The sequence below is a fragment of the Passer montanus genome, unplaced genomic scaffold (assembly GCF_014805655.1).
Source record: "Passer montanus isolate IOZ18808 unplaced genomic scaffold, ASM1480565v1 scaffold89, whole genome shotgun sequence".
Lineage (NCBI taxonomy): Eukaryota > Metazoa > Chordata > Aves > Passeriformes > Passeridae > Passer > Passer montanus.
In genome coordinates this window covers 1651213-1674144 of record NW_024374256.1, presented here as the reverse complement: position 1 = coordinate 1674144, position 22932 = coordinate 1651213, and the positions used below count along the sequence as shown (strand labels likewise).

Sequence of the window (22932 nt, the reverse complement as noted above, 5' to 3'; positions counted from 1 at the left end):
CCTGGCTGGGGTCGGCAGCCCCTGGCACACACCTTTGCTGCTGCTGCTGCTGCTGGGGGTAGCGGCTGGGCGAGTACATGCCCGACTCGGGCGCGGCGGGCAGGATGCTGGGCTGGGGGGTGCCGCTGCCCAGGCTGCCCTCGGGCCCCAGCCCCGGCTCCGTCCTGCAGGGAGAGAGACACAAACCCACGGGCACTCAGCACCCCGCGTGGCACGGGCTGCTCAGCTCGTGGCAGCGAGCAGAGGGGCCCCAGGAGGGCAGAGCAGGGCAGGGCAGGGCAGCACCCACCTGACCCTGTCGTAGGGGGCTCCGTAGGAGTAGTGCTGCCGCTGGCCCATGGCCATGTTGCCCATGCCGGGGCCGGCGGCGCGGTTGTAAGGGTCACCCATGCCACTGTTGGGACCCTGCCCTGAGGACATGAAGGGGTCGCTTCCTGGAGCTGGAAGAGAACAAGAACCACTGATCACACCTGCCTCTGCCTCAGGAGAAGACTTGTGAGGTTCTGGGCAGGAAGGGCGAGCAGGGGGTGTCCTGCAGCGTTCCCAGCACCTAGGCAGACAGGGATGAGGCTCCAGGAGAAGATGATCCCTCACCTTTCCTCATACTGCTGTAGGGATCTTTATTTGGCTCGTAAGACATGCGACCCATCATGTCAGAGGTATTCATGCTGGGCTGGTACCCTGGATTTGGAGTCATGGAGTTCCGTTTCTGGAACGTAGGATCACTGCCGTCTGCAAAGGCATCCTGAAGGCCCACCGAGTTACTCCTGTTCCAAAAAAGCCCCACAAAGACCACATTACAGAGGTCCATGATGGTCCTCAGGATACTCTTCCTCACATGCTCCTCTCAGATGTTGCCATCCCCTCCAAGGGCCAGAGCTAAGAGGAACTGCCCTTCCACAACGCTGTCCTCAGACCCAACCCCAAAATTAAAGAATATTCACACACGATGTTGCTGTCAGCCATGAAGGAAGGAGCCAAGCTGTGGAGTCCCACCTAAACAAGCACCCAAGGCCCCAACATCTGCAGCAATGACCCAGAGGTGACCCACCCCCAGCAGTGGTGCCATACCTGATGCCTGGCAAAGGGGGCATCTGACTGTGAGGCGTCGACGCTGGAGTTGGTGGCTTCAAGTCTCCTCCTTCTGCCATGGAGCTGCTGGTGGACTGAGGTGTCTGAGGGCCCTGCATGGAGCCTGAACCCGCTGCAAGAGGAGGAACGTGGGGTGAGCAGCTTTGCACCCTATGGGTGCAACCTTGAACCTCCCAGAGCCTCGAGAACAGAGAGTCCTTTGAGGAAGAGACAGATGAAATATGGCCAGGAAAGCACGAGGAGCTCAACAGTTCAAGGACAGGCTGGGCCAGGCTCCCCACAAGAACCTAAAGCTGAGAGGTTGTGTCTCTGCTCCTCTTCACCCCGCTCCCTTTTCCACACCTTGGCCCTGTGTGGTGCTTCCCACGTTCTCCTGTCAGAGCTGAAGCTCTGGAGGGCACCACGTGGCAGGAACGTGGGGCTCCTGCCAAGTGACAACCACGGATGTGCCTGTCACCTTCACAGCCCCCCAGCCAGGAGCGTGGGGGCTGGAACCCTGTCCTGGGAGTCTCAGGATCTCCCCACTGATGGAAACCTCAGCTGAAGCCACCAGGTAACCCTGAAGGAGGCTCCTCTGTCTGCTCTGCCCTTCCAGAGCAGTGAATTCACCGGTGAAGCACCACTCCCAAGGATTCCTGGAACAGGGAATGCCGGATCTTTCACTGGAGGACTAAACCCGTCCAGCAGGTTCCCTGCACGTCCCAGCTTTCTGCTCCACTGAGCCTTGACCAAACCCCCCTGTGTAATCCAGTAATCCAGCTGTGCTGGAGCTCCAGCAGCTCTCCCCTGGCCCGGGATCGCTGTGACAGCATCAGCTCAGGTTCAGCCTCTCCTCGCAGCTGGCAAGAGCTGAACTCTTAATTAATGTTTCCATTAGTTCCGTCCCCAGCACCCGATATCCCTCAGCTTCAGCCCTGCTGGCTGATGAGTCATTTCAGCTATTCATTAAAATCCTCCGAGGTCACGTCCAGGCCATGTTTGTTTACACCCCACCTTCCTGGCACCCTGTCCTCCGCTCTGCGACTCCTCTGGCCAGGGAGGGCTGGGGCAGGAAGGGCAGCAGCAGCTCCTGGGGAGTTTCACTCACAGCCCCTCCCTGGCAGCCCAGCCCTGCTGCTTCCCCCAGAACTGGCTCTGGAGGAGGCCCTGAGACATTCCCTGAGACGTTCCCAAGACATTCCCAAGGCAGTCCCTGCCTCGCTGCCATTTGGTGTTTGTCCCCAGCTCCCGCTGTCCCTCCCACTCACAAACTCACATGGAGCTGGAGCAGGGCCAGCTCCATGCTCTGGGAATTCCAAGCCAAGGTGCCTCCCCGGGGACTCTGCCAGAGGGAACCTGCAGGGCTTCCAGGAAACTCCCAGTGCCCACGAGGGAATTCCCAGCTCCCTCTGGCCACTGTCTCTGGGACACTTCTGGCTGCTGAGGGTGTGATGGGCACGGCATGGAAGAGCTCTGGCAGCAGGAATTCCACCTCTGCAGCCTCAGGAAGGGGTTAATGGAGAGCAGCACAGTGCAACCCTCACCATTCCCAAAGTTCTGCAGGAGTTAATTTGGCACAACAGGCTGAAATGGAGAGCAAGCCAATGCCAACAGGCTGTGAGGTCTGCAGGGAGAGCAAACCACGTGTGTGGGACAGCAGAGCCCTTCAGCCAAATGATGAAACGGCTTCAAAACATCCCCCTGTTGTCCACAGGTTCCCAAACAGGGAATTTATTCTCATGCAGGTGATTCCCTGGGGGACAGGACCGTGTGGGGCCCTGGAAGAGCAGCATCCACCAGGGCTCCACACTGCCCCAGGGCTCTGCCTGGAGCTGGGCTGACAGAGCATTTTCTGTCCTGCCCTACACCCCCAGGCCCTGAGAGGGAGAAAAGGAAAGTGAAAGAGGAGCAGGGACACGCTGAGTGATTCAGCAGAAAGGATCAGAGCCACCAGCCAGCTGCAGTGCTGCCTCTGCTCCTGTTTGTGGAAGTCTGGAGCAAGGTGCCCTGAGAGAAGGGTTTGAACTGGAAACGCAGCAGAGTCCTGTCAGAGCAGGACCCAAACGTGCAGAGTTGAGGGTCAGAGCCCTGCAATTCCTTCTGTTGATGTGCTGAAGCAAGAGCTCAGCCCAGGCAGAGCCAGGCCCTTCACAAACACCACGTGAGCTAAAACAAAACAAAATCTGTTGCAGCACCCAATCCACTCTGACACACACCTAGAGCTACAACAAATCTAGAGTGGCTTCCTAAAAATCTCAGCTCTCTCCAAATCAACTCCAAATGCTCTCAACATCTTTGTTCCACTGTCTCTGGGGGCAAGAAAGAGGTTTGGAAATAAAGTGGGATGGGATTTGTGGTCTAGTTGGGGCAGAACTCAGCCCCACTTTGGACAGAGGTTCAGTCTGATGGCACAGAAGTTACTTTATCTCGCAGAACACACCAAGGCTGAAACCTACTGGGGCAGGTTTCCTGAGCAGTGACAAGACATGATTTAGTTCTTTACAATCCCCCCTGTAGCTGGAAGGAGCAATGTGGTGCCCAGCAGAGCACTGGGACAATTCCACTGTCCCTGAAGGGTTCAGCAGGGCTGGGACACCACTGCACTGCAGGCAGAAGAGGTTCATTATTCTGCTCCTCAGGAGCCAGACGAAGATGGTGCCAGGTTTCAGAACCAAAAAGGCATTTTTCTGCAAACATTATGGGAACTTCAAAGCAGACCAAGTTTTTATTTCACCTACAAGAGCAGGCTCCTGACCAGAAAAAGCATCTGAAGTTTTTTAGTTATAAGACAAAGTGGAAAACTCAAGCTTAAAGAAGAGTTGGCAAATTCAGCAGCAATTCAAGCAATGAACTCAATGCAAATGAGACAGAAAGGATCAGACTTTCCAAAGACTACAGAGTACAACGTGCACGGCTGGCCTGCTTGTCTTTTCTTTTTTTTGTTTAACAAATCTGAATTGAGCATTATGCTTAAATATTCAAAAACAGGAGCACCCCATCAAATCTGAAACAACAGCAAAGGTGCATTTTAAAGATTCCTAGAGCACTCAGCCTGTTGTAGGCCTCCAGTGCTCTGAGCAGAGCCTCAGAATGTCCTCCCTGGCTCCTGCTGAGGGCTGAGAGCAGAATTCCTGAGGAGGGTGAGTGCACACCCACATGCAGCCTCTCCTCCCAGAAGGTATCACTGGCACAGTCCAAACCAGCTCAGCTTTTGCAGTGGGTTCCCAACACCAGCAGTAACAAGGGCTGCTCTTGGAGTCACCCTGCAGGGAAACCCCAGAGCTCTCTCTCCACCAGAATCTCACCAGGCAGAGATGCAGCAGCAAGCACAGAGGTGTCTGTGTGTATTTTTAGGTTTTACTTTCACTCAAGCTTAATCCACAGCTTGGACACACAAGACTGAACTATCCCAAGAGGCTCAACTCACTCCCAGTCTCGTCCACTCCCACTTTACCAAAGCATTTTTATCCTGCACAGCCAGAGAACAGGGAGGGCTTTTTGGCAGTTTGGACCAGCCTGGCCCACAGCACAGTGCCAGGGACCCTCCACTGCTGAAACCAGGGCCTGGCCTCACCTGGAGATGGAGGCTGGATCTTGGTCTGGGATTTCTTGGAGTCAGCAGCTGCAAAGATGTCTGGAGGGGGGTCCTCGCCGCGCTCGATCTTGCACTCGAAGGCGTACAGACACTGGATGTACTGCTTCTTCAGGGAGCTGGCTGCACTGCTCGACGTGCCCACGTTCAGGTTGGTGGCCAGCTCACGCCACTTCTTGTTTTTGTTGACCTGCACAACCAAACAGGAGGCTTGTAAACTCCAAATCCCAGCTGTGCCTCCTCCAAGAGGAGCAATCAACCCTCCCCAGCTCACACAAAGGGTGCACTGAGCAGAGCAACCCCAAAACTGCTGAACTCCCTTCTTCACCTACAGAAAACTTTTCAGATTCACAGGGACAGACTGCAAATCAAATTAGTCACGAGGTCACCTGACAGCCAGATGCAGAGACAAAGACAGTGTCACCAATCTCTGCACTGGGCAAAGCAGGAAAAAGGGCTTGGATTGGATCTGGCCACAGACTGTTCTCACCCAGACAAAGGGAGAGCAGACATCTGGCTCACTTAAAGAGTGCTGGGTTTTATTTACAGAAATAAAACAGATAAAATGTGGCTAAATGGGAATTCATGGCTCACATCTGGCCACAAAGCTGATCTCTGTGCCCTGGCTGGGCTCACTGACCTGAGTCAATCCCCCGATCTCCTTGACAGAGATGTAGAGCCTGTACAGGTCCAGGGGCTTCCTGCCCACGGCTGGCAGGTTGGTCATGCCCATGGCCTTCTCCTCAGTGAAGGCCAGGTAACGATCCACCCACAGCTTCCTCTCGGGCTCCCCACCCAGCTCGTACAGCTTGGTGATCTTCTCGTTGGTCGTGGTAGAGGAGCTGGACTTCTAGGAGAAGGAAAGAGAGATCAGGACTGAGCAGCACAACAGCAGCTCCTCCAGGTCCCAGGGGCATCCTGGCCCTGCTCCCCCCCAGTCTCCTCATGCTGTCCCTGTCTCCTGTGTCCTTCAGCACCTGGAGTGGAGGCAGAGATGGCTTTGGCACTCCAAATCCCTACTTAAAAATAGCTCTCGAACTGGAGGTGTTCCTCAAACCTGATGATGTTCCAGGTGAACCCCAGACCCACAACTGAGTGTGTTCATGGCACATGAGATCCCTTCCACAGCACACACCAGGAGAGAGCAGCCCTGATTTGTGGCCAAGAGCATTCAAGTTCTCTTTTGCCATAAATAAGAGAGGCAGATGCCAGAACACAGGAGCAGAAGTGAGAGATCTCCTGGATCTTCTTGCTGCTGGCACAGGGATCAAACCTGCTGAGCATTTGTTTACCTTCAGGTAGCAAAGGAGGAGACCAGGGGCTCAGAAACTGCTTTTTTGGTGGTTCTTTTGAAACTGGTAGCAGCAATGCAAAGAAAAACACTCCCTGAAGAACTTGTTTGCCTCCCTCTTCTGGCTTTGATACAGGATTAGTGAGAGGTTTGTTTGTGAAACAACTGCAGCACTTTAGTTACCACGTCCCAGCTGAGAGCTGACTCGCTCCAGGCCCACTCCACCAACAAACTCAGGTTTGTTTATGCTGCTTTTGGCAGTTTCACTGTGGCAGGTAATAATTCCTAATGCTGAATTTGTTTTCCAGGTGAAATCCATGTCTCCCATAGGACTGGGAAACGCTCCCCTCCATTTCTCACACTGTTCAATCCAATTCAACACATGGCTTTATTTCCCTGGATGCTGAAGAGGATGGGAGTCAATAAAAACAAAACCCAGAACATTTTACCTTTGACTTGGATTCTGCTTTGGGCGTCCCATCTGCCTTGTTGTTCATTTTAGTTGCAGGTGTTAATTTGACATCCCCGAGTCCCATCATTTCAGGGCTTGCTGCCATCCCTGGGAAGTTAAAGGAATCTTTAACACTGATTTTCCTTCCAGGGCAATGCATCCAGTGGAGTCCTAAAGCTCTGGCTTACCTGCAGAGTTGTTGGCCATGTTGCCCCCCATGGGGTAGGGGGGGCCCTGGGGGTTTATCATGCCAGCCATGCTGTTAATTCCCTGCCCATAGGGAGGCCCAGTGCCCATCATGCCCCCCTGGTTCATGTTGGGATAACCAGGAGGCCTAGAGGAGGAAGAAACACACAATTACTCCACATTTTAGGCACTAGGATATTGCCTTCTGAGGAAGCAGCTTTGCTAAAAGAAACCTAAAAAGGACATGGAGAAGTGACTCGCCCCAAACCATTTTTCCAAGAGAAGAACAAAGATCAGGTGCTCTTGTAAAGCTCAGTACCCAGGGCCCAAGTCACTTTCTCAGGAGAAAAGGGGATGCAAACCCTTTGGAAAGTGGGACTTGAGCTCTGAACATTTTCACCCTTCATCTTGTTCTCCCACATCCACAAACTGAGCCTCATTTCAATTGTTAAATTGCCTTTAAGCTGCAGACTCTGCAGCCTGGGCAGTGAAGTGAGAATACAGGGTTTAGAATCGTGGAATGTCCTGGGCTGGAGCATTGTTTTCCATGTATCACAAACCTCCCACACAACTGTGGCTCAAACTTCTTCCTCAAAGGGACAGGCCTGGGTGCCTTTATTGGGGTTTGGGAACTTGAGCCTTGGCAGCCACAGGTAAAGGCAGGAGGTTGCAGGAGCAGCCCTCAGGTGAGGATAAAGAGCAGTGTCCAGTCAGACAACAAACACATCCACCAGTTCTGGGGGAACCCAATTTCAGAGCACGTTCATGGCTCCCACAGCAGCCTGGTAAGCCACACACACCTACTCTGAAATGGGCAATAAAGGAGAAAACCACCACAGAAAGCAGTGCAAAGCTCAGAGCTGAATTCCAGCTCCTTTCCCACAGCTGCTCATCAAGGCCCTAAAAGGAAGAAGTTCCTCACGCTGGACAAGCAATGCCTTGGATCACACACAGCTGGGTGGCTGCTGGCTTTGGGGGCTGCAGCACAGGGGAGCATCTCCAAGTCACCCAGGGAACAGAAAACAGCAGAAAGCAAAATGCAAAAACAACTGAAGGGATCTCAGCGTTAAATAATTTCACCTGTGAACATTAAAAACTCCCCAAGTATGTCATAAATGATGTATAGAGTGCTGGAATGGTTTGGGCTGGACAGACCCAAAGATCATCCCCTGGTTAACCCTCTCCATGGGCAGGGAACACCTTCCACTGTCCCAGGCTGCTCCAAGCTGTGTCCAACCTGGCCTGGGATGGGGGAACCACAGCTGCCCTGGGCATCCCAACACACAGCTCCTGCAGGCCTTACTTTCTTCTTTTTACCACTTCACTTGAGAATCAAACCTCCACAGAGGAGAGACCTCCATGGAGGACAGACCTCCACGGAAGAGAGACCTCCACAGAGGACAGATCCCCACGAAGGAGAGACCTCAGAGGACAGACCTTCAAAGAGGACAGATCCCCATGGAGGAGAAACCTCAGAGGACAGACCTCCAAAGAGGACAGATTCCCATGAAGGAGAGACCCCCACGGAGGAGAGACCTCCATGGGGAAGAGACCTCCATGAAGGACAGACCCCCATGGAGGAGAGACCTCCACGGAGGACAGATCCCCATGGAGGAGACCCCCCCACGAAGGAGAGACCTCCACGGAGGAGAGACCTCCACGGAGGAGAGACCTCCACGGAGGAGAGACCTCCACGGAGGAGAGACCTCCACGGAGGAGAGACCTCCACGGAGGAGAGACCTCCACGGAGGAGAGACCTCCACGGAGGAGAGACCTCCACGGAGGAGAGACCTCCACGGAGGAGAGACCTCCACGGAGGAGAGACCTCCACGGAGGAGAGACCTCCACGGAGGAGAGACCTCCACGGAGGACAGATCCCCATGGAGGAGACACCCCCACGAAGGAGAGACCTCCACGGAGGAGAGACCCCCACGGAGGAGAGACATCCATGAAGGACAGACCCCCATGGAGGAGAGACCCCCATGGAGGCGAGACCCCCATGGAGGAGAGACCTCCCTGGAGGAGAGACCCCCATGGAGGCGAGACCCCCATGGAGGAGAGACCTCCCTGGAGGAGAGACCCCCATGGAGGCGAGACCCCCATGGAGGAGAGACCTCCCTGGAGGAGAGACCCCCATGGAGGCGAGACCCCCATGGAGGAGAGACCTCCCTGGAGGAGAGACCCCCATGGAGGCGAGACCCCCATGGAGGAGAGACCTCCATGAAGGACAGACCCCCAATGGAGGGCAGACCTCCACGGAGGAGAGATCCCCATGAAGGAGAGACCCCCATGGAGGAGAGACCCCCATGGAGGAGAGACCCCCATGGAGGGCAGATCCCCATGGCAGAGAGACCTCAGAGGACAGACCTCAGAGGACAGACCTCCAAAGAGGACAGATTCCCATGAAAGAGAGACCCCCATGGAGGAGAGACCCCCATGGGGTCCATCCCCATGGAGGAGAGACCTCCACAGAGAACAGATCACCATGAAGGAGAGACTTCCATGGAGGAGAGACCCCCCCCAGAGGACAGACCACAGAGGACAGACCACAGAGGACAGACCTCCCCAGAAGCCCCCGTGTGACGTCCCCCAGCGCGGCTCACCCCCAGCCCCGTGCCGCGCGGTGCCGGGTGCGGTGCCCGTTCTGGATGCCTCCCTACCTGTTCTGGATGGAGTTGGCGGCGGCGTGCATGGCGGCGGCGGCGGCCTCCTGCGCCTTGCGGTTCATGCCGGCGGGCGGGGGGCACATGCCGCTGCCCACCTGGGGGGGCATGTTGGCCATGTTGGGGCCGTAGGGCCGGCTGCCCATGGCCGCGTGGCCCATCCTGCCCGGGGGCAGCCCGCTGTACGGGGGCACCCCGCTCTGCCCGTGCATCTGGCTGCCGGCGCCCATGGGGTTCATGCTGCCGCCCATGCCCGGGCTGGGGTAGTTGGCGTTGGACATGGCGTTGTAGTTTGGCTGCCTGGGGTAACCTCCTGGGGAGAGGAGCACAGGGGAGCACAGCGTTGGGTTCATGAATCACCACGAGATTCTTCTATCGGCAAATATTTAAAGATCGCTAACGGAGATGAGGGGGAGTGTTCACACCTCAACACAAAGTCAAAGTACTTGGATATAAGCCATGTAAAATGTGTTTTGACACAGCCAAGTAACAACATCGATTCAGAAGCTGCCTGAAACTCTCCCAAACCTCAACCCAGCACACAGAGCTAAATGGCCCAGGACAGGATGGAAAATCCCACATTAACCCTTCCCAAAACAGGCACCACTTCATCATCTTCCCCTCCAAAGAGAGCCATCCCTTTGTCACAATTACATGGGAGGCACAACCTGCTTATTCCTAAACAAGGAGGAAGAATCCTACTTTTAGAAGTACAGCTATCCCTGAAAGCAACATATTCCATCAATCTCAACAGGAGCAAAGCTCTGGTTGGTATCACCCACGGATTAAGAGGGGACAATTCAAAACATTTATCATGGAATCACGGAGTGGTTTGGAAGGGACCTTGGGCAGGGACACCTTCCACTATCCCAGCCTGCTCCAACCTGCAGGGATGGGGCAGCCACAGCTCCTCTGGGCAGCCTGGAGCCCCGGGAAGACACGAGGACAGAGAGAGGCCTTGGCTGGCTCAGTTCCCACCTTGAGGTCCGTACTGGCCGCCCTGGGGTCCGTAGCTCCCCATGGAGTTCTGCTGGTAGGGCCCCATGGCGGCGTGCATCTGTGCTCCCGAGGACTGCCGGGGGGATAAGGCTGAGCCGGGCTGGGGGGAGCTGTACTGGGGCATCTGGGGGTTCCTCTGCATGTACCCTGCACAGGAGGGAGCAAATGGTTAGTAAAGCATGCCGAGCTGCCACTGCACACACGTGTTCCAGGCAACCCAGCACCGACAAAATCCTTCCAGCAACAGCCTGGACACATTTTAGTGGCTGCATTAAGGAGCTGGTGTTATCTGAGCAGATAACAGATCCAATTTCCTGTTTTAGTCAGGAAAAAAAAACCCCTTAGTGTCACAGCAGAAGCCAGTACAGCTCTGCAAATCCTTGGGGCTTCTTGGCTTTTGTTCATTTGTTTGTTTTCTCAGGGTGACAACTCTATACCTTCAGCCAGGAGAGCTGAAATTTTACATGCATTTTTCCCCCCAAATTCTTACTCTCTCAAAGGGGAAAGAAAGGCACACAATATTGTTGTGAGCACCCCTTGTTTTGAAGCTTAAAGCATGTTAAGAAGCCAGAGAAAACATCTTAGAAGCCAAAGCACCAGTTTGGATGGAACATTTAGAGAGGCCAAACAGCCACCAACAGCTGAATTTACTTCAAGGTGCCTCAACACTTCAGCCTGTAATCCTGGGGCAGCTTTCCTGTGCCGAGTCCCCCAGGAGCCACGTGCCCAGGCCAGGTGATGGAAGCAAACCCTGGTGTGACCCACCTCGGTCCTGTGCCATGCTCGACTGGTTCATGGAGGGGTGCAGGATTGAGTCCGACTGGCCACTGGGCGGCCGGGGGGGCATCTGATTGCCTGGGCCACACAAAGGACACACGCCATCAGCAGCTGCTCCCCACACACCCAGCAGGCTGCAGCCACCCCCCAGAACCCCAGACAAGCCCAGGACAAGGGGGATGTTGGCCATGGCAAGGAAGAACAGCAGCAAGTGGTCACTCAGGCCGGTGCGAGGGCACTGCTGGCTCGCCCACCCCAGGAGGCTGCAGACCTCTCACACACACACACACACAAACGAGCTCAGAGCACTCAGCAAGCACACAGGGCAGGCTCTGGGCACTCCTCCCCCTGGGCAGCACAGCTCAGCCCCAGCAGAGCCCGGGGTGAGAGGTTACCTGGGACTGCAGCAGGGGACAGGGGACCGGAGCGGGACTGAGCAACGCTGGCTGGAGATCCAACTGGGGAGGGGGAGGGTCCTCTGATGCCTGGCAGGTGAGGAGAGGTATGTGGCGAGAAAGGAGACTGAGCTGGGTTACTCTGCTCTCCTTGGCTGCTGGAAATCCCTGATGTGCTTACTCCAGGGCTCAGGGCTCCTTCGGTCCCCATGGGCAAGTCATCTATGGAACCAGACAGGTCCTGCAGGGCACAGAAACACATCAGAAACCACAGAGCCAGGGGGCTGCTCTCTCACACAGCGCTCAGGAGCAGCATTTGGCCCTGGGCATGCTGCACACAGGAGGCAGTGGACTCTGTTTACTGCTGGTACCAAAGGCTGCTGCAGACTGAGGCAGCTGCCAGACGTGTCTTATCCCGCTGCCAGTCTGAACCCAGGAGCTCCTGAGCTGGTTTGCTGCTGGCCCAAACAACTGGCTAATTCTCCTTTTAATTCAGTCCAGAGGTGGGAAGTTAAAGAATGCATCAACAGCACACATAAAACTGCAAACACAGGAGACAGTCCATGTGATCATGGCTTGGAAGGGAAACGTGGCTCAGCCTCTGAAAGACAGAAAACTCCTGCCTCACCATAATTAATTCATAAACCTCCTATGAGCTGGGAAACTACTCACTTGAGATGGATAAAAACAAACTAAACAGAGATTTAAAAGAAAACCATAAAATACTCTTCAGGGTTCCCACTTCCCTTTCTTCAAAGACAGCAAAAATTAGCAGTTACTGCATCAACCTGTAAAGTTTAGCTTTTCTCGAAGGCAAGGCTAGAAAACCCCCTTCCTCCTGCATGCATTCACCTTGGAGAAGAAAAACACAAAAAGCCTGAGAGAGCTGAAACCTCCAATTGCCACAGCAGCACAGTGACAGCTGGCAAGTGTGAAAATGGGGCTAATTCCAAGGAGCTGATGTGCAGATCCAGCATGGCCAATTGTGCTGCCTGGCTGGTGACAAGGTGCATCAGCTGCTCAGCCTTGGCCTCCACTCAACGAGGCAGGAGCAGCCCCAGCCAGAGGAAGTGGCAGCCTATTTGAACAGAAAGCTGGGAAGTTGTAACTATTCCAGGGATTAGATAAAATCTCTGCCAGAGGTTCAAAGGATCACGGCAGGTGAAGAAGTGGAGGCCAAAGCTTACCAGGACTTCCTAAGTCTTCCAGAGCAATCAGCTCTGGATGAGAAGGGTTCTGGGTGAGCCCTGAGGGAATCCCAGGTCATTTTCCCTGCACAGAACTCAGCTGAACAGCACAGGAAGAGCCAACCTCATTTAAACCCACAGAGAAAGGCCGAGCCAGCTGATAAATCACCTGGACACCCTGGCTGCACTGGCAGCACAGCTCCTGCTGCAGCAGCAGTGCAGGGAGTGCTCTCCCATGCACCTGGAACAGCAGCCACTGCAACTCACCAGCCCTGGGGAGCCCCCACACCCAACCCTGCCTGCCAGGGGATGTGCAAAGGCTCTGACAGCACCTCCAGGACATGGAAGTCAGGGAGAAGTGGAATTATGGAGGAGTAAAAGCCAACACAGTGACACTCATCACCCCTGTGGGACTGGGACACTCAGAGGGCAGAGCTGGGCCTCAGCACCACGTTCAGCTGCTCCAGCACAGCAATCTCCTCTGTTTTAATGGAATTTGAACAAAATGCTTCTAACAAATGCTGCCAAGTGTTACTTTGGAGCTGCAAAGCCCAGACACTTGGTGGGATGATTTAGTGCAGAGCGTGTCCTCCCTCCCCTTCCATTACTGCTCCTGTTGGAGAGCTCATTTCCTGCACCACAGTCTCTGAGGTGTATTTGCTTACTGCTCAAGTATTATCTTCCTGAGGGACAAAAAAAAAAAAAAGCTTTGTTTTATTTCAATGAAAGCTAAAAAACTGCAGAAAAAGCCTAAAAATAGTGTCTGAGATCTCTTGCAATTTTCACTACTTTCCTATTGTAACATCAAAAGCATTGCTCCTTTATGCAGCTATTTGGGTATTTTTCCCTGGACAACTTTGACAAATCCCACATTCCTACTGCAGAAACCATCTGAAGTGGGAGTAAAGAGACATTATTTCCAACATTTTGCATTAAAAAGCATCAACCAACACAAACAATCAAGAGCAAAACACTCCTCTCACCGAGATTTACTGCACCCAACTGCAGCCACTGATACAAGACACACAAAGAGATTATTCCCCCCAGAGCCCATGAAGGGATCAGAATGTCCAGAAACCAGTTCAGTCCAGCCCACAACTGGATGGAAATACTGGCATGTCCCTTCAATACATGAAGGCAGTTTTAGTTTGAATCACCAAATATCTGCAAGACATAAAATGAAGGAACGTTAAAAACGGTTTGAAAATTAACTCCTAAGAAGCAGATAACAATCTCCAGAGCTCGTACCTTCCACCTTGCCTCTGCATCAATGCTTTAGTACTCAAGGCATTTAAAAACATCCCATTTTAATGAAGCAGGTGGATCCTGGGTGGCTGTGCCCATTGCTGACACACCAGGAGGGACCCCCAGAGGAACAGCAGAGCTTCAGCTGTGCATCAGGCTCCCAGATTATCCATTTAAATGAGTTGGAAGTGAATTACAATCCCCCTTTCCCAGCTGTTGGGACATGAGTTGAAACAGGACCGTGAAAATCGAGTAACTCCTGAAGTGACTTTCACCTCCAAACATATGTAAAAGTTTTATGAATTCCAACAATAAAGTCATTTCCCAGCAAAGAAGGGTTCTGCCAGCACAGCAGCATTTTCTGAGTGTGTTATTCAGCAGGACTGAGCTGCTCAGAAGGGAAACTCCTGCAAGGGGAAGGAGAAAACATGGACTGGAATGTCTGAGCCCCAGCAGCTCTCAGTGGGGAGCCGGTGTCCTCCCATCAAATTCTCTCTCAGGATGTCAAGCACCAGGGCACCACGGGTTAATTAAACCTAAAAGACACCTCCAGCTCTGCCACCTCCAGAGCAGGGGAAAAGGAAATCCCTGCATCTCCCTACAGCTTGTTTTCAGGGCAGCTGGAGCAGAGAACCTTTAAAAACAATAAAACCTGATGGAAATAATGGAGCCCTGCTGCCGTCAGGGGGTTCTGGACGAGGCCCAAGAGCAGAGGGCCTGGGAGGTTTTATTTGCCTCCCACGGAGCACCAGGAGGAGACCTGGAAAGGCAGGCAGCAGCAGGAGAAGGGCTCTCCCCTTCCCTCTCCCGCCAGCACAGCCAGGGAGCCGAGACAGGAGGTGAGGCAGCAGCAGCTCTGCCAACTCAAGGAAACGTCAGGGTCTGGAGAATTTCCTCACGTGTTTCCAATGTGTTTTTTATGCATTTTATTGCTCATCTGCCATGCAGATCAAAAACGCTGGAGGGATTCCAACTATTTCACACAGAATCTCACACTCCAGGCTGGCTGCAGCCCCAAAGCCTGAGTTTCTTCACTTGAAACACTGCCCAGTGTTATTTTGGGATGTGACCTGATAGCGGAAGCCCACGGGGACCCTGGAGCGGAGCGGTTCCAGCTGCGAGAGGATGCCCGAGCAGGGCCGGTGCCAGCGCGGGGCTGGCAGCGCTGCTGGCACACAGCACCTCCTCCTCCGAGCACAACAAACCCTGCCTGCAGCCCTGCAAGGGCAGCACACAGCCTGCTACCCGCAGGAGGGGCCAGGGGAGCTCGGCCCTGCTCGGAAAGGCTGCGAGTCCCACCAGGAGCAGCACAAGGAGCTCGTGGTTTGTGCTGGAAACAGCCGGGGTTCTTTTATCTGGCAGCAGGAATCTGCACCCCTCTATCTGATCCAGCTCGTTTGTTAAACAAACAGAGGGATGAAACAGCGAGAAATGCTTAAGATCAAGGTAACCAAACCCCAGAGGAGCAGAGAGACTCGAGGCTCTGCTCCGGCCCATCCCACTGGTCTGGAAGAGCAGGAAGACTGACCAGAAAACAAATGGAATTCCTGAGCAGGGACTGCAGCCTCCCCTGCCCATCCCCTTCCACGTGGGGGAACAGGGAATGATCTCACACGAGCAGATCACCAGACAGCATTCAAGGAAATGATGGTCTAAGACGAGCATGTGCTGGGGTTTATAAATTCTGTAAGGCCAGTTGTTTCCATAAGATGCTCACAAGCAAGACCAGAGAACAATGGCTAAATTTATTCCCCAGTTCTTTCTGAAAGGGAAAAAGGCTCTTCCTTCCTTCTGATTGAAATACTCACTTTCTATTACATGCTCTTTTTCTGTGCAGTTGCTTTTCCACTTACTCAAGAACTACCAACATTTAAAAATCACAAGCTTGTCCTTTCCTTCCCCTTTATTTCCACACCCAAAATACCTCAATCCTCTCTATCACAACAATCACACAGCTGACTGGCAGGATCTCCCTGCTATTTTGGGGACATGGATAGACTTGTTCCTCCTTTGGCAGCACAGATAAATCCTGCCTCTCATGCTCCACAGAACACTTTCTCCCGGAGACTTCCCCATGCTCCACTCACAGCACCCCCACAAAGGAACCTGAGGTTTTCACACATGTGACAGGAGGGTCTGGAGAGGCCCTGCAGCCCCAGTGCCTTCCTGCTGTGCCTCTTCCAGGTTGGTCCAAGCAGAAACCAGAAGCTGGAGCTTGGGAACAAGTTCAACTCCAGTGGAAACCCAGCTGATGCTTTTCATCCAGAGAGATTATCATCCAGTGTTCCCAAAGCTGACAAATCAAGAGTGAGAACAGAGATTTTCCAAGTCCTGTCCTACCCCAAAAACATACAGCTTGTGCCCAGGATGGCCATCATGCCCTTACCCTGCTCTTCTACCACCAGTCATTGTGGAGGGAACACAAGTCCATCTCTCCAGCACCAAAAGCACCTTCAGGATCCTTCCTGGGGTGGGTATGGGCTGGACAAGACACAAAGGGGACACCCTCCTTCAAAATGGGACAAGACCAGCAGTCAGAAGGAACAAAGAGATTTACTGGCAATGAAACCACTGGGGTTGGCCCCTTGGATATGTCCCTGGAAGCTTCACCTCTGATCTGTGCAGGGATGACATGAGAGCAACAAGAATGAGTTCAGCGAGAGGAAAAAAAACATCGAGGTCCTGGTGGCAAACTGAGTGTGCCTCAAGGACCTGGGAGTCCTCACGTGCCACTCACTCATCCCTGCAGTCCTTACAGAGAGGAAGGAAGTGCTAGACTTCTCCACTTCAAGGGGAAAACACCTGCCCACTAAAGCAAACATCAGCAAGGCTCCAGCCTCTGCTACAGAGTCCATATTCCCTTCCCTTCCAAGGAGTTTCAGCTCCTCTCAGGCAGCAGCGCTGGCAATTACAAACCTAAGATGGGGACTGGAACATGCCAGAGAGATTCGTGCAGTTTCCTTGCTCAAAAAAGAAGCTGAAAAGCTCATTCTTCCAGGCTGGCTTCAGACAAACTGGGAGAAGCTGCTGGCTGGAGCTGCACTGCAGGGAAGGGAGCCCTCGGAGAGGAGGCTGGCAGGAGGAGGGGCTCGGTGCCACGCGAGGAATTTCACTCTGATTGCAAAAACAAGCTGCTGCTCTAATTGCAGCTCAGTAGATGTAGGTGAGCGTGGTGGGCTGGCAGGGAGCAGGCTGGGGATGGAGCAGGGAGGAGGACAGAGGGAAGTGCTGCTGGCTGTGCCACATTCCTGCGCCGGAGCCTTGCGGAACAGCTACCGCAGCAGCCATTGATTTTTCAGAGGTCGATACTCCACTCCCACAGATCTCCTCGGCAGGAGCTTTAATCACATCTCCTGCTCCTACCCTGTGCCACCCCTCCTTCTCTTCCCCCCTCCAAATAAAATAAAATAAAATATATTAAAAAAAAAAGGGGGGGGGAGGGCGAGGGGCCTTTCCTCCCCCTCCGAGCATGGAGCAGACGAGCAAATCTCATCTTCTCTGTCTTTGGAGAGCAGAGATTCAGGGCTGTAGCTGCAGCACAAAGTGGAGAAGGAGCACCATGATTCATCCACAGAACAAGATGTCGCTGGAGGGAGAACCTGCCACGTGGAAGGGCAGCATTCCCACCTGGGAACTGCTGGGCTCTTCCACAGGACCCTGGGAGATGCCACAGCAAAACCCCACACAGGAGCTCCCCATTTAACCCTTTGGAGGCTGCTCAGCTGATAAAAAGTACTCCCAGCTTTACACAAAGGTTGGTAAAACATCAAACATCCAATGCAGAATGAAAATGCTGAATTTTTCCAGCCATGGCAGAGTCACTTCAGCTGTCCCAGAAGCTGTCCTGTCCACCCAGCACAGCAGGGTGACACCTCCAGCTCCCACAGCAACACTGACCCCAAACAAGCTGTGGGGAAGAGGCAGGAGGATCCTGGGCACAGGAAGAAGCAACATGGCAGCAGCACCAGGGGATGCTCTCACTGATTCTGGAAGGTGTGGGCATGCAGAGTCCTCAGTGGGAAAGGTTGGCCTTGGGAAGGCAGGTGCAGGAGGGAAATGAGTGCAGGCCTTAGCTGACAGACCTGCTTATCCACAGAGCTTCTTTCCTTCCACAGGATTTACATCTCCCCAGCTCACACAAGACACAGGAGCACGGGGGAGGCAGGAAGCTCCCCTTGCACTGCCAGACACGAGGATATTCCCATTCCCCAGCTTCTCTGCAAGGCTTTCCAGGCTCATGTTCCACACACTGAGACTCCAAAGCATTTAGTCATCCCAGCATGTGACTGTGCCACCACGCCAGCCTCCCCAGCCAGGGTGGGCCAAGGGAAGCAGCAAAGGCAAGAGGCTGAAATTATTACAAAATTTAAAAGGCCCCTGTTCAGGCAATGCTTCGGACTTTAAGATAAATCAGCTTTTAGTATTCTCATCAGCCTCTGAAACAATTAACAGTGACAGAATCAATTTCTAAAAAAGCAGGAGAAAGATTTTAGGACAGAATAAGATTTCTAAGGTCTCAGGCATTTGCGAGTGTGGTGAATCCAGTGGTTATTGCCCTGGAAGTTGTCCCTGCCCGTGGCAGGGGGTTGGAACTGGATGATCTTCAGGGTCCTTTCCAACCCAACCCAGTCTGTGACCCTGGGCTGATTCTGAGACAGCTGGAAGCTGGCAGCTCCTTCCCAGACTCCCTGGTACCTGTGGGAAGGGTTTGGCCCCTGGGCACTGGGGCATCTCCAGAGCAACCACTTCCATCCAGAGGTGTCTGCAGTGGCACCCAGTCCCAGGGTGGGATGGGGAGACTGGAGACACGTTTGGAGAGAGTCAGGGAACTGCTCCTGGCTCCGAGCAGTGAGCAGGCACAGGAAGAGGTACCATATCCATGGAAACCTGGCCCAGGCCAGGCTGCCCTCGGGGTCAGGGTGCCAGAACAGTCCATGCCTGGAGATGTCACTTCTTGTACTTTCAGGAAATTAAACCTTTTTTTTTTTTCCTTTCCCTTAATAGAAGCTTCTTCTTTCCAGATTCAAAACTGTAATAAAAACCAATCACACAAGCCCTCCAGTTAGCAGGGCTGACTGGGATCCTGGTGTGACCCATCCCAGCCCATGGGAGCATCCCAAGCCTTGGGCCCCAGCCATGCCCCACACGTGGGCACCACGTGGGAAGAGTTTTCCCCATGGCATTTATGATCCCACACGTCTCCAAGACAAGTCAATCCAGCGTGCCAGAAGCACAGCAAGAGGGAAATGACTCCTGTGGAGCGAGGCTTAGGTGTGGTGGTGTTTGAAGCACGCCATGGTTGAACACCCCACAATCCAGAGGAAGGTCCCACCAGCACAGCCCCTTCCTCCCAGCACGGTGGGCTCCCCCTCTGGCAGGGCTCTTTGCATGCACAGGGACAGGGTGAGCATCAAACATCCAACGTCAGACTCACAAGAGGCTTCTGCACCTTTTAAAGAGCACGCAGTGAGCTGAGGCAGCAGCAGAAGGGAAGTGAAAGCCTGACCTGCCTGGCCTGCAGCCCCAGAGAGCAGGGGCTGGGGGGGACACACAGAGCAGGGGCTGGGGGGGGAGAGAGAACAGGGGCTCCCCCTGCCCAGGGAGGGCTCCCCCTGCCCAGGTGTGAGCAGCAGAGCACGGAGCACCCCCAGGACCCCTGCCCAGGGCTGCCCACCCTGCTGCTCCAGCAGTGACCCCCTCAGCACGAGGCTGGGCCCATCCCGGGGGGCTCTGGCCCGGGGGGGTCCCAGCTCTGCTGCCCCTGGTCCAGGCAGAGCAGCGAGGAAGGGCTGGGCTTTGGGGAATGTGAGCGAGGCACAGGCAGGAAGCTGAGCTGAGCTGCTCTGACCAGAATAGAAACAGGAAACGAGCCCGGCAGCAGCACAGCTCGAGCAGCTCCTGCTGCAGCTCCCCAGGGATGCTCTGGGGAGAGCCCCAGGGTGGGGAGCCCCCCAGCACTCAGGGGGACCAGCTCCCCTCAAACCCTGAGGAAGGGGTGGCAGCAGAGAGAGCTGGCACACAGCAAAGCTGCCCTGGGTGCCAGAGGTGTCACCAGACTGGCTGAAGGTCGGGGTGGCTCTGGAGATGCTCTCCACAGTTAACAAAATATAAAAATTTGGGGGAAAAGGCAGAGCATTCTCAAGGAACCGTGCAGAAATGGTGGGCACAGTCACACAACAAGAAAACCTTGGGCAGAGGAGCACCGAACAAGGAAAAATACATTTTTACCTTTCACCACAGCCTGGGATAAAACCCTTCAGATGCACACACTGGAAGGCAGGGATCTGCACTGCCAGAGCTTCAGGTGCTCCTGGGGGAAGCCTGGGGTGCTGGTGGCTTTATCTGCATATCCACTGTGCTGCCCTGCTTTGAAATGCACACACTGCTAATCCCTCTCCTAAGGCAAGCAATAAGACAAGCTCAAAAGGCCAAACACAAACCAAACAGAAGCAGGAAGTCCCACATGGAAAGAGAAAAAAGGAGAGGGGGAAAAAAAAAAGGGTTTGAAGTGACCAGCAGATTCAACTATAAAAGATTCTTTCTCCCTGCCCCCTGAAAAGTTGTCAAAAATATTCATTTTAAACTGAAATTTTAAGGAAGCAGGCTGCCTGCCTCCCTCCATGGCAGCTCTGACAGTTTTTTTGCTGCATTTCAGCCTGTTGCATGGATTATTTCCAGGTCAGGGGATGCAGCTGACAGAGCTCAACTTTATTCCACTTCAAGCACTCCCAGAGCAGCTGAAATGACCAGTTGGAAAGAATGGAGAATCCAAGCAGTGCTTCCTGACAGCCTCCAGTGCCCCAGCCCAGCAACTGCTCCACTGAGGGAGAATCAAACCAAAACCACCCCACAACTGCTGGGGACATTCACTGACAAGATTTTTCTGCCAAAGCCTCATTCCTCTCCCCACCCAAAAAAACCTAATTTTCTTCAATCCACACTGCAAAGACCCAAGGCCAGAACCCACACCCAGAAATTAACCACGGATCAGGAATATTTGCAGTTGGTTAAAATACTTTCTGCCACTGATAAGACACTTTTCAGATCAAAATTCATAGATGAACCAGAGTGAAACATCACTAAATAAACAAAATGGTTTCCCAATAGAGCAAAATAGCAAAATACTGAGGTTAAAACTATTCCCACTCTACAACAAGATGAAAATAAACTGTCCAGGACAGAGAGCAGATTTCTCCCTCAGGCTCACCACTACACTGAACATTCTGGGGTAGGAATTCCAAAATTTTTGCCCCAGCTGCCCAGTTTGCTGCCACAAAAATTCAAACTTAACTTTGCTGTGTCAGGACCTCCAAAACCCTGCCAGAATCTGTCCTCCTAGTTTATTAACAGCTTTTGGGGCCAACCTGGGAGCTCCAGCACCAGAGATGCCAACTTCTGTGGCTGGGAAGGAATGACCAGCCTGGTGGAACCCCTGCCTCACGTCCACATCCTTCCCAAAGACATCAGGAACTCCTTCAAGGCAGCCCATGAGACTGGGGCAAGGTAAAACCAGTCCCATAATGAGAGAGAAAATCCCTCTCAACAAAGCTAAAACTCCAAAGAGCTCTGCAGCAGAGCCAATGGATGACCCAGCACCCAACCTGCTTCCCCTGAGCTGCCACCAGCAGCTGCCATGGCTACACAGAAGGAAGTTTTTACCTGGAAATGTGTGATTCCTTCAGCCTCAAAATCCAAGACTCAGAAGTTCAAGTTAGCACGGAATAAACTGGATACAACTCTCCAGGAAGAATTTTTTGCTAAGGAGAAGAAAGTAGGGAATCTCTTGGGAGAAACAGATCTATCCCAAGGATTATTATTCCTCTATTACACCCAGACACAGAAGACTCTACTTCACTTCTCCTGTGCAATTGCAATCTAAGTTTAGTTTGGCTGCAATCCTGATGGAGACTCCCTAGGGAAGGAGTGAATTTTACAGAGAAATTCCTCAGCTTGCCTGCTGCAGGAAGGGAGAGCAGCCAGGACACTCACAGGGAGGTAGGGCTCTTTAAAAGGCACCAGGGAGCCCCACTTAGCTCAGGAGAAAGTTTAGTTAATGACACAACATTCATGACTGGGAAGGCCCCACCCAGAAGGATCCACAGGACATTCCTCAGGCAGATCCCAAACAGCCACAGGAGCTGAACAAAACCTGGCAATGTCCCTGCCAGGAGAGCAGCACCTCCTGAAGGGTGATGCTCCAGCCAGAGGAATATTCCCCTTTACTGCTTACAATTCCAGCATGAACACTGGTGAACAATATCCACGTGTAAAGGCCAAGACTTGTAAAGGCACTGGGCACATAAATTCAACATTTCCCAAGAACCTAAAAAGCAGGAACCTCCTTTTCCTGCTGGGGCTGATCTGTGTTTAATTAAAGATGATGCATGGCATGATTTGCCCCAGTTCCAGGATACCCAGAGAGCTTTTCCACAGCACCCACCAGGCCTGGGAAAGGGCTCAGGACTCTGTAATGAAATTAAAAGCCCACAAACAAACTCTGCTCCTCTAAGTCATCCATAACGGCAAAACAGGGATCTGGGAATCCTCCTGAGCAGGATAAAACTTTCTCAACTAGACAGACTGAGCAGTATCAGGAAGATAAAAAGAAATTGATAGTGCCCTTCCATGGAGATCTTGTGTTCCTGAGCATCCCCAGGCCAAACTCTGAGCAGGAGATTGATCACTGCAAACTGAAAGAAGGATTTGGCTGCCAGCATCCCAGAGATGCCTTTCAACAGCCCACAGCATCCTGTCTGAAGCCCTTCTCAGCTGGTGCTGCTCTTGTCCTACAGGATCCCAAAGAGACAACAAGGAATGATGAAAGATGTACAAGTGAGTCTCCTTTTCCTGATTTTTTGCCTGCCAAGGAAGAGAAAGGCCAAAACCCCACCAGGGTTGGGTAAGCTAAAGGCTGCTTGATTTCTTAAATGCAAATTATTTGGTGGTAAAGGCAGGAAAACCAGATATTCCCTTATTTGTAGGTTCCTCCACTCTTGCAGCTGGGATGCATTTCTTTTCTTAGACTACTCAGGAGAAGGGACAACTTGAAAAGGGCCAAATATATTTAACCACAAG

At 53.2% G+C, this 22932-nt stretch overlaps 1 protein-coding gene across 2 annotated transcripts in view; it reads right to left on the bottom strand.

Moving 5' to 3' along the window:
• The window catches only part of ARID1A (AT-rich interaction domain 1A), a 54304-nt gene that overhangs the window by 6640 nt on the left and 24732 nt on the right, over positions 1-22932 (bottom strand). The window contains exons 5-16 of one of the 2 annotated variants that reach the window (XM_039733812.1): positions 11426-11666; positions 11019-11108; positions 10233-10400; positions 9252-9567; positions 6594-6739; positions 6404-6513; positions 5304-5510; positions 4646-4853; positions 1072-1204; positions 595-767; positions 290-440; positions 33-164 (exon numbers count right to left, since the gene is read on the bottom strand). In XM_039733812.1, coding sequence (XP_039589746.1) covers positions 33-164; positions 290-440; positions 595-767; positions 1072-1204; positions 4646-4853; positions 5304-5510; positions 6404-6513; positions 6594-6739; positions 9252-9567; positions 10233-10400; positions 11019-11108; positions 11426-11666 — 2075 coding nt within the window. Of the gene's footprint in view, positions 1-32; positions 165-289; positions 441-594; positions 768-1071; positions 1205-4645; positions 4854-5303; positions 5514-6403; positions 6514-6593; positions 6740-9251; positions 9568-10232; positions 10401-11018; positions 11109-11425; positions 11667-22932 lie in introns of both variants that reach the window. The other variant, XM_039733811.1, reaches the window with a different exon arrangement.